This window comes from Diabrotica undecimpunctata, chromosome 6 (assembly GCF_040954645.1).
Source record: "Diabrotica undecimpunctata isolate CICGRU chromosome 6, icDiaUnde3, whole genome shotgun sequence".
NCBI classification, from domain to species: Eukaryota; Metazoa; Arthropoda; class Insecta; order Coleoptera; family Chrysomelidae; genus Diabrotica; species Diabrotica undecimpunctata.
Window position 1 is genome coordinate 96164812 of NC_092808.1, and position 12356 is coordinate 96177167.

Consider the following 12356-nt stretch of genomic DNA (forward strand, 5'->3'; position numbering starts at 1 on the left):
AAGGTGGACATCGTCTTCTGAAGTTTGATGTTATTTTCATTCAAAATCAGTCAAAAGTAGTTACTCGGGGGTTTTTTGGGGTTGTTGTATAAGAATAATACGATGGCGATGTTCGCTAATATATCTGGTGCCTAGGGAGGTCTCGTCACATGGAATTTTATTTTAATAAAAATCGTAAATAACATAATATAATCAGATACCTTGGAGATCATCGCCGTCAAAATATTTGTGATCTGCAACCCCAAAAAAACCCAAAATTCTAGGTAGCTCGAGGATTATCGCTGTTATAATATTTGTTTGAAATGACCTTCGACTGATTTCGAATAAAAATAACAAAAAACTCTAGGAGTCGAGGTCCACCCAGGGCATCAGGAAGCTCAAGTATCATCGTCGTTATCATATTTGTATTTAGAGACCTTAAAAACCGGTGAGTTATGACTGTCTACTGATTTAGAATGAGATTAACCTACTTCAGGAAACGAGGCCCACATGTCCTGATAAGGAGTAACAAAATTAAACTCATTCTTGTCGATATTTTCTTAGTTGCAAATTTTTTATTTTTTATTCACTTTGCAAATTCATTTGTAATTTACAAAATGCAATTTTCACTTTACTGCCATGAATTTTGTTCACAAAGTTTCCTGATATCTTCCTAAATCGAATGAAAAATGCTGCTGCTTTAGCTTGATGCGGAAAAATGGTAGGTTTAGTTCTTCGTTTCCTCGCCTATATTGATAACTAATATTAATTCCATTTAAGTAGTCTCCTTTAATCTCCCATTTTCTGTTAACTTAAAATAAAAATGTGATTTCAGTTACACATTCATTTTATTTTTGACCTCACCTTCTAAATATTATTAGCAATACAGTTACTTTAAACGCAAAAGTAGCCTTTTCATCAAAAAACATTAATTTGTGATGGTTTTCTAAATATAACCTTCTGTATCACAGAGAATGTACAATAGTAAATAAATAAAACGCTCTCAAAAACTAAATACAAGTATAATATAATAACTATTTATTCAATTTAAATTTATAAAAATTCAATCCTCATTATCTCCAAACTTACTGCATTAAGCTTAGGCCACTTTTGCGCTAACGGCCTCATATATATGTTATTCACAAAATGAAATGATGTGTTGTATAACGAACTCGCAGTAAAAGAGTAAATGGACTCGGACTCTTATAACTATTTTTTGTCGTTAATTTCCTGACGATCTGCTCTGCATTTTGCTATAGAGAAAAATTAATACAACAACAGTACATAAGCTTTGCTTCAAAATATGTAAATATTAAAAATATTTAAATACTTATATTAAAAATGTTTTCACGACAGAAAACGTGGAAAAAGTGGCACAACATGCATATAGTTATACTCCTTGCATGTATTTATTTTTAACTTTATTAATATCATTAAAATTTTAGTTGGGCCAAGACAAATAAATAGCAGAAACTACAAATGTTATGTCGAATACAAATCTAATTCGTGTATTTTGCGCGATGGTTGTGACCTTGTCAATAGATTAAGAACTGTAGGGTCCTGTTCTCACATTGCCGCTATTATTTAATATTTTAGCAATGCAAGGTATAAGTAAAAAATTATTAAACCAGCAAACATACTTTCAGACTTATTTATCACATCAGATACTGACCCCGTAATAAACGATGATGATAGTGACAAAGACTAAAACTATTATTTTAATATAATTTTGAATATTTCTTACTACATATTTTGTAATTTTATAATATTTCAATATTAATAATAGAATTTGAAAAAAGATCAAATATAAAATTAAATATAATTATTTTATTATTTCAATCCATAAATGATACTATTTATTTGATATTCACTACTCGAATTAAGAGGAGGGGAAACAAAAATCGTTATTTGTTACATTTAAATGAGGTTATGTGCTTAAAACATGGAAAAAAATATCAAAAAAGAGTGTTTGTCGTATTTTCAGCATGTTCTGGCCTGAAAATTTCAAACCTAATCCTACTATTAGAAATAACGAAAAAAAAAAAAAAAATTAATAAAAAAACGATATTTATTGACATGGCATTTATTGACAAAAAAAAAATTATTTTTCTTCGTAACATACTTAAAAAAATTTAAGGTTATTACATAAAGAAACTGACAAGTTTAACCCCGCCATTTAAAAGAATAAAAAAAATATACACGAAAAATATTGATTTAGAAGTCAAAAATTACCTACATAGCCTATTTTTTTTTTAAATTTAAATATTTTTCATAAGCCCAATTTTAAACCAAAAAATCTGAAAAAAATTCAGAGGGATTTTGGGGATTAGAATGTATGTTCGCGAATTTTTTCAGATTTTTAGAAACAAAGGATCGCTCAGGAATTTTTTTTTTTTCAAAAAAACACATTTTTTGCTATAGGAGACTCTAGAGGTCACCTAGGGAGCTAAAAATGTGGCCAAAGGAGTTTCTAAACCACTTCTTTATTATTCGACTTGTGTCATTATCTAACTCACTATTCAAACTTGCCTCTCCAAATAACAAATTTATAATATTTATTTAAAAATCACAATATTTACTTTTTTTTTGAAATTTTGACGTTTCGTATTCCACTTCGGAAATTGTTCTCAAAATACTAATTAATTGTTTATTTACAGTTTATATTAAAATATAAAAAGAAAATACATACCAACAATATAATAAATTCTTCTTGTAGTTTTTCTTGATTTTTGGTTGCTCTTATTGTAGTTATTCCACTTAACGTGTTGTTAATATAAGTATATATTGGAGATTTGGCTAAAAATCAATGGTATACATTATATTACTTACATTGTGAATGCATAAATCAAAAAGTATGATATGGATTTTGACTTAAAACACAAAACACATTAATACATAATCCATCTAAAAATTCTTATTTCCGCTGTCGAGACGTTGTAACGTCTCAAACATTTCACCATCCAAAAATATCATTTTATTTGTAGTATCTACATCTTAAAACGAACATTTTAAATATTCTGTTTCTGTCCTACTAAGTTTTAAATCTTTTTCCTTAAGATCCTGACTTCACTGTTCCAGTTTTTTGTTCTAAACCGCTTTCACTATTTCCTAATACTACGTCAAAAGCATACATTAAGCACCACGGAATGTTACCCTATAATTTCACTGTTATCTGATCCAACACTAAAGAGAATAAATATGTCTCTCGCACACCCATCCTAATACTAGCTGTTACTCCCTCATACATGTCTCTTACAATCTTTACTTGTTCACCGGGGATTCTCTTTTTATTGAATGCTCACCACAAAATGAATAAGAACTCATATGCTTTCTCAAGATCAATGAATACCACATGAGCGTTTGTTTGTTTATTCCTGTATTTTTTAATCAACTATCTTATAATGAAAATTGCACATGTTGTTGATCTGCCTTAAAGTCTAAAGCCAAACTGTTTTGTATTCTCTCCTTTATTTTCATACTCTCCCTTATTTTTATGGTATGACTAAGTATTTTGATGGACGTGTAATTTGTACATTGTTGTATATCTCCGTTGTTGTAAACAGGTACTAATATACTGCTTCTCCCTTCTTCTGGTGGTCTAGCATTTGTTTCACTTCCATAATTCTATTAAATAAATCTGTTAGACAACTTGTTACTGTCTCTGCTACTGCTGTTTACACTTTCCTTTCTTTATTTTTTGAAGTACTTGAGCCACTTCTTCATTTGTTATTTTTATTATATATATATACATATATTATTTTTTCTTAAACTTTGTTTAACCAGCACAGGTCTTTTTATTCTCAAACTTCTTTCCGACGTTTTTCCAAGTATTTCAATAGCAGCATCTCTAATAATACTAGCCATATTTCTCTTATGTTTCAATATATTTATTCTCATGTTTCAATATATTTTTTCTACTATTTTTGCCCTGAATAGACCCGCTTTCTTATCTTTTAACATCCACCACTTGATTTTTGTGGTTCTTTCTGATATTTTAGTTTCGCTTTTTATCCAGTCTTGGATTGGCCCATATGTGCATTAAACTAATCTCCTATTATGACTTTCCTCTCTGATCCCCTACCAAAGCTTATACATATACACTAATACTATTCGTGCTTACATCACTCGTGCTTACAGCTTTTATTACGTTATCTTTCATTTCAGTATCAGCATTTATACCAACTGTATTCCTACTGTTACTAGTAAAATTATATATTATATACATAATATTAATATATATATATATATATATATATAAATATATATATATATATATATATATATATATATATATATATATATATATATATCGAGAAAAGGAGTACGAAAGTCAATCCAATATAAACTAAGGAACACTCGAAGAGTGGTGGGTTTTTCGGTCAAAGAGGAGAGAAAAAAGACAAAGAAGGTGGCTACTTTATCTATTTATTAAAGACGTTTCGCTTCTTAAGAAAAGAAAAATATGAAAATATTTCTTGTTTACCTGTTATTTCCAAGTGTTTTAATTCACTTCCAATAAATTGATACCATTTTAAAAGCTTGGCATATATGAAAACAATCAAAACGAAAAAAGACATATAATAATCTGTAACTATTACTAGAATTATTGATCCTATACCCATAAAGTATACCTAAAAATAATATCTATTAGTATATTTATATATATATATATATATATATATATATATATATATAGAAAAGAAAAGAAATTTAATCTTTGCAGATTAGTTAAATAGTAAACTCTTAAATATTGGGGAAATCTGCGAGAAAGACTCTAATGTGTATCAATTGTTTCGCCGAACGTTTTCGCCAAAGAGAATTAATTTGGCTTCTTCAGGGCTGAAAGAGAATAAATTATAATTAGCTACCATATATTATCTATTAAACATTATTGATCTTACCGTAACTTAGAATTGTAGAGTTAGAATATTAAAAAACTTTGCTAGTAACATAGTGGTGTTTTTTGTTACTATGTGCAAAAAAAGTTTTTTTATAAGGTTCGAAATGTATGGTAGCTTTGAACTTGACACGTAAAGGCTTACCCAAGGTTAATCGAAAAACCCAATGTAACTACATTTAAAAGGAGGTAATTCTTTGAATTGTCGGCAATAACTAAATTTTTGATTTTCAGACAGTTAAAAGTGAGGTTCTGTTTGAGCCAGAACGCAAGCGCTGACAACTTCATTATTAGTTCGTATGAATCTTTATGTCGTTAAGGTTCATTGGTAAGAAACGAATGAATTTAAATCCCAGTAAAGGGAAATATTATTTTGATTTTCTTTATTTAATTATATTATATTGTTCATGTACTATTGAATCTTATTGAGATGTATCTAAGAAAAGCAAGGGAATGTTATATATTTTTTGTTAATGAAAATTAATTATAAAGGTATGTTAATTGTTAATGGATATATCAGTCAAGTTAGTTATCTGTGATATAGTATTGTTCTTGGTATCTGATTTAAGTAACAGGTGGTATATATCGCTTAGATTCTTGATGTCACTCTTAACATTAATGGAGAAATCGTTAAGGAAAATAAAAGACATTTCAATGAACTCTCTTTTAGATTTATTGTTCTCACGGTGGAGAATTGTGGTGTTGGTATAGTCCATGAGATGACCAGTGGAATGGACATGTTTGGCTAATGCACAACGGTCAGGGTGAAGTCGAGAATCACTTTTGTGTAGTGTAATACGTGATTTCAATAATTAAGATGTTTGACCGATGTAGGAATTGTTGCAAGAGAGACATGGAATGTTGTAGACAATATTACTAAGCCTATCTAATCATTTAATGATAAATTCTATCAACAAACTTTCGGTACCCCTAAGGGAGCTAAGATTTCTCCTATCATTGCAACTTACGTTATGGATTATGTATTAGACTCAGTCATTCCTTTACTATCCTTTAATATTCCATTTATTAAAAAATATGTTGATGATATCATTTTGGCTATACCCAATGACAAGGTAGATGAACTATTAGATACTTTTAATGGTTATGACCCCTACATCCAGTTCACTATAGAGAAGGAAGATGGTAATTGGTCCGTCCCCTTTCTCGACATAAGGATGATCAGGGAAACCAACAACATCAAAATAGATTGGTATCAAAAACCGACACATTCTGGTAGATACCTTAACTACAACTCATACCATAATAATTCTACCAAAGTCAACTTAATTAAACAGATGAAAAATAGAGTAACAAAACTATCAGATCCTTCATTTCATACAAAAAACCTACAAATCCTACAGAAACTTTTTATTTCAAACGCTTATCCAACAACATTAGTTAATAAGATTTTGTTTAATACTATCCATGACGAAGATATTTCACCTTCCTTCGCGACTAACAATGCTGATCCTGATGTCTTAAGTGGGAACCCAGTCTCGGATACTCCTATAAACAAATATTTTTCATTACCATATTTCAGAGATATCACTCCGGGGTTAACAAGGATTCTGAAAAGTGTTGAAAATAGCTTTGGCAATAATAATAACAACATTAAACTTAATGTGGCTTGTAGATCAGCCCTAACAATTAATAATCTTTATTCTAAGATAAAAGATAAGACTCCCATAGATAGGCTTAGTAATATTGTCTACAACATTCCATGTCTCTCTTGCAACAATTTCTACATCGGTCAAACATCTCAATTATTGAAATCACGTATTACACTACACAAAAGTGATTCTCGACTTCACCCTGACCGTTGTGCATTAGCCAAACATGTCCATTCCACTGGTCATCTCATGGACTATACCAACACCACAATTCTCCACCGTGAGAACAATAAATCTAAAAGAGAGTTCATTGAAATGTCTTATATTTTCCTTAACGATTTCTCCATTAATGTTAAGAGTGACATCAAGAATCTAAGCGATATATACCACCTGTTACTTAAATCAGATACCAAGAACAATACTATATCACAGATAACTAACTTGACTGATATATCCATTAACAATTAACATACCTTTATAATTAATTTTCATTAACAAAAAATATATAACATTCCCTTGCTTTTCTTAGATACATCTCAATAAGATTCAATGGTACATGAACAATATAATATAATTAAATAAAGAAAATCAAAATAATATTTCCCTTTACTGGGATTTAAATTCATTCGTTTCTTACCAATGAACCTTAACGACATAAAGATTCATACGAACTAATAATGAAGTTGTCAGCGCTTGCGTTCTGGCTCAAACAGAACCTCACTTTTAACTGTCTGAAAATCAAAAATTTAGTTATTGCCGACAATTCAAAGAATTACCTCCTTTTAAATGTAGTTACATTGGGTTTTTCGATTAACCTTGGGTAAGCCTTTACGTGTCAAGTTCAAAGCTACCATACATTTCGAACCTTATAAAAAACTTTTTTTGCACATAGTAACAAAAAACACCACTATGTTACTAGCAAAGTTTTTTAATATTCTAACTCTACAATTCTAAGTTACGGTAAGATCAATAATGTTTAATAGATAATATATGGTAGCTAATTATAATTTATTTTCTTTCAGCCCTGAAGAAGCCAAATTAATTCTCTTTGGCGAAAACGTTCGGCGAAACAATTGATACACATTAGAGTCTTTCTTGCAGATTTCCCCAATATTTAAGAGTTTACTATATATATATATATATATATATATATATATATATATAATATATATATATATATATATATATATATATATATATATAATATATATATATATATATATATATATATATATATATATATATATATATATATATATATATACAGTAAACGCCAAATAAAGTTGCGTGCACGTCACCTAGGTCGTAATTCTATTGTATGTGTGGCTACATTTCTATAGAAAAGTGTATGTTACTTTAGTTTGCTAAACAATCAGTTCTAAAAATATCCAGATCAATAAAAAAACTTATGTAACAAAATAATGTATATACAATATAGCTTTTTTAAATTTAGACGTCCCTTATTGTAAAATTTTGTGTTGAAATGTTCATGAAAAAACCACCAATTAATGACGGAGTATTAGTCACTATCAGAAATATTGTCATGTTGCCGCGTCGTTTGTTGAGGAGTTTTCAATCAGTGTTCTGGGACTTTTGTACTCGTGGTATCATTGATTTTTGAGGTTATCTTGTGAAAAACATTTATTTATTTGTCAAAATGTTCAAACAGCTTAATAGTCGATGCGCAAAGAACTTGTGGCTTTATTAGTTAACTATTTTGAAGAAGAAAGAAATAATAATGGCCCTTTGTTACCCTTAAACGCTGTGCAAGAGGTAATATGCGAATAAAATATCATTACTTTACTTTACAAAAATTTGTATTATTTTAGCGTGTAGCTGCTGCTTTAAAAATCAGTGTAAGAACAGTAAGCAGCATAGGTCAAATTAGAAAAAGGTGAACAGTTCTAGTCATTAAAGAAAAAGCGTTGCACTAATAAACGAGTAACACATACTACAACTTTAAATACAAGCCCTATTCGTGATACCATTTACAATATGTATCAGAGAAGTATGATTATAACAAATATACATTTAACATAATTTTATTTCTGTATGCTTTTAGAATAGCACGTAAGGGTTTAATCATTGTGGACTTATGGAATTACCTAACATTGTTTGTAAAAGAGTACAATTCGTCCGAACTTATAAAGAAGTGCAGGATGAAGGTATATACTAATTCGTGTTTCTCGATGAAACTTGGATATTTCAAAATGGGATCATTGGTCATTCTTGGCAAAATGAAAATATAAAGAGTGTTAAAATTACTAAAACGGATATCAAAAGGTTTATTGTATTAGCATAAGTTGTTACATGAACATTTAAATAATATCATTGCAGATATATTATACTCCATGCTGGAAATGAAACCGAATTTATAGAGGCTGCTGAAGTAATATTTTGTTCAAAAACTCAACTTAGTGATTATCATGGTGAAATGAACCAGGCAAATTTCTTAAAATTGTTTGAATATCAATTGCTTCAACACTTAGAGAATCCTTCTCTAATTGTACTTGATAATGCACCTTATCACAGTATGTTATTGCATAAAACTCCGAATACAGGATGGTCAAAAAGTGCTATTGAGGAGTAGTTGACAGAAAAAAAAACATTCCCTATTCCCATATGATGTTCAAAACAGAACTGTTGCGCATCGTTTCTCAGTAAATATACAGATATAATCTTACATATAAATGTCATTAATTTTAAACATTTTTTTTAAATAAACCACAAACCTAGTATATAGTGGTCGATATGGCAGTATGGACACAAGGTTTTACATCTTCCTCCTTACCATTGTATCTTCAACCTCATTGAATTAATTTGGGGCATAGCAAAAAATTATTATAATAGGCACATTGGTAGAGATGGTAACAGCGTTAACAACTGGAATGTGGAATCATATTCAGAAAATGTTTAGTTCGTTGATGTTGTTTTTTTAATGTCATGTTTTGTCTTTAAAAATACGTTCATTATTAAAAAAAATGTTTTTTTTATTGCTTGTGGTTTTATTTTGATTATATTTATTGTTTGGTAACTCAGTAATAACCTTACCACTTTTATTGTGGAATTCCTTACTTTGTGAAATCTATTTATGAATGTAATTAACAAAAAAATAAATGTTGTTCTGAAGCTATTTTCTTGTAACATGTTAAAGTATTTACTATTTAAATGGGAATAAGCCACAATTAAAGGTTAAAGTACGTTTATTGACGTTTCAATTCCAACTTCGAAAATTGTTCTCAAAATACAAATATTGAACGATTTCCGAAGTGGAAATTGAAACGTCAATAAACGTACTGTAACCTTTAATTGTGGCTTATTTCCATTTAAATAGTAAATAGGAAATAAATGAAAAAAACACTCATTTTCAAATTTCATTTAATATAGTGTGAAATTTGCTACCTTCACCTTTTTAGTTTAATTCAGTTCTTTTCTGTTAATTTTCATACTTCATGAACCATCTGACAACGCTGCAAGTGTTCACAATGATGACGTGAACGCAACTTTATTTAGCTTTCACTGTATATATATATATATATATATATATATATATATATATATATATATATATATATATATATATATATAAAGGGTGAGTCATGAGAAACTCTGCATAATCCTACTTCGTGTAGAGGCTCCTATGAGGAATAACAAATGACCATTAAAAAGAGTGTCTGCTCCTATTGTTTAATAATACGCGGTGAGTTATGAATTTGACTGAATTTTCTATTCGTTATAACTTTTGAACGGTAAGTTCAATGTGTCTCATATTTTGGGCATACGTTACACTACTACCACCTAATCAACTATTTATTCAAACTAAAAAAAGTCATGTCCGGTTTTAATAAATTAGTTCGTTTTGTCCATAAAAAAATTTCACCCTGTATATGGTTTTCGAAAACTCTAATAAGAATTGTTTAAATTAGACAAATAATTTATTCACCACATTCACCATTAATTTTTAATTAAAAAAAATCAAATCTGATTAATTCAACTTTATAAAGAAATGCTTTCAAATATTCCACTTCCACCAGAACCTGTTCTAACACGATGGGGACATGGTCGGAAGCCGTTTTCTTCTATTCAAAATATTTCGTAGATTTAAAAAATATACTTGACGCTTTAACGGATGAAAGTTCCCAATCTCTGCTACATGCTAAACAAATTTTTAAAAACAACGTTCTTTAGCAGCAACTTTCATTCATTAAATCAAATTTTAGTTAGTTTAAAAAAACTATCACTCAATTAGAATCATCAAAGTTGCCCTTGGTAGAAAGCATAACCTTAATAGGTAAAAGAAATTAAATCACTTGTTAAAATGTTAATGGCGACACTCGAAAAGATATTTTTCAAAAATAACAATAATTAAAAAAAAAAAACAATAGTTTTCAGAAACTTCCTGAGGTAGCTAACGTTCTTGTTGGTAATTTTTGCGACGAAATAGATTTAGAACCAAATATTTTTGTGAATTAAAAATATGCTATTACCTCCAGAGATATGAAAACAAGTTTCTCAATTTACAAATAGATGTACACAGATAGAAGCCATAATTCTAAGGATAGCATAGTTTTCATAATTCTAAGGAATATTTTTTTTTACTTTTTTACTACTTTTACTACAATTAATTAGTACAATACAATTACATACTCGGCTTATAAATTTATTTATATTGTTTTCTAATTATTAAAATAAACAATTATTAATAAACCATTACTAAATTAATGTTTACACTGACGGTATGCATATTTTTGGGGAAATAAGTGCCTATTTATGCGCATATTTTTTACTTTTTTTTACATATTTGAGCAAGTCTACTTATTATTGAGTGATCATCGATTCATTATTGTGAAAAAAAAAAAAATCATATGTTTGGCGTCTGAATATTGCTATTTGGCCCATTCTATATGACTCGCTTTGTTACAAAATACAATAAGTAAAATGTAAAAATAATTAATTTAAAACTAAAATATTATTTAAATAATTATAATAAATACCTGAGAAATCTCTTTAAGATTGTCTGCAAATCTTATATCGACTGTTGTAGTGTCTGAAGAAAATCGATTTAAAATTCTACCGCTTGGATGAGTATAAAAGAAACTCAAAGGGGCGCTGATAACTGCTTTGTACATGTTTTTGTACATGTTTTTGGATGCTGTATTAAAAAACTTTGTTAATAAAATATTAGACAATATTAACATCAAAAATGCGCTTGATACGATGGAACAATATATAATTAAATTAGTATTGAATTCTGCTGACGACTGAATATCCGAAGTATGATAAAAGTGAGAGTTTGATGTTATATTTCTTGATTCAGTGTGTGTGGAATACGATTTTTTCGTCCTAAAATATTTAAGTATATTAAATTGACTATAAATTAAAAGACTAAATGTAATAAAACGCAAAATCAAAAGTGTTTATTAATTTATTATACGTAAACTATTAAGTCTATATGAATTCTGAAAGCATCAAATTGAAGAGAAACACATACTTCATTAAACATTTAGTTTGATAGAACATTTAAACATGGCTTATAAAATTTATTAAAATTTAAAATAACTCATTAGACTCATCAACATTATTATTCAGATTTAGCCAGATGGCTCACACTCCCTCTAAGGGGAAAATTCACTCATCCCAGATACCTACGGTATCAAAACGATTGAGCTCTGGTGGGACTCTTTCCATGTTATCGAGCCCTAGGTGACTTGGTTAGTTAGTTGTTAGAAGAGAATATTTGACACCAGCCATAAAAAAGAAGAAAGAGAAAGATCAATATAAAGATGGCAAAAAGAGTGGAACAACACGGAAGACGTTGCTCAGTGGACCAAGATGCTGATCCCGAGCCTAAGGGACTGGGTTGACTGTGG

General features: G+C 29.0%; 1 protein-coding gene across 2 annotated transcripts in view; it reads right to left on the reverse strand.

The window, feature by feature from the left end:
• LOC140443597 (ATP-binding cassette sub-family C member 4-like) overlaps positions 1 to 12356 on the reverse strand; it is a 116833-nt gene that overhangs the window by 43129 nt on the left and 61348 nt on the right. For both annotated transcript variants that reach the window (XM_072534946.1, XM_072534947.1), the window contains exons 8-10: positions 11481 to 11829; positions 4463 to 4610; positions 2669 to 2775 (exon numbers count right to left, since the gene is read on the reverse strand). In XM_072534946.1, the coding sequence (XP_072391047.1) occupies positions 2669 to 2775; positions 4463 to 4610; positions 11481 to 11829 (604 nt within the window). The remainder of the gene's footprint in view (positions 1 to 2668; positions 2776 to 4462; positions 4611 to 11480; positions 11830 to 12356) is intronic.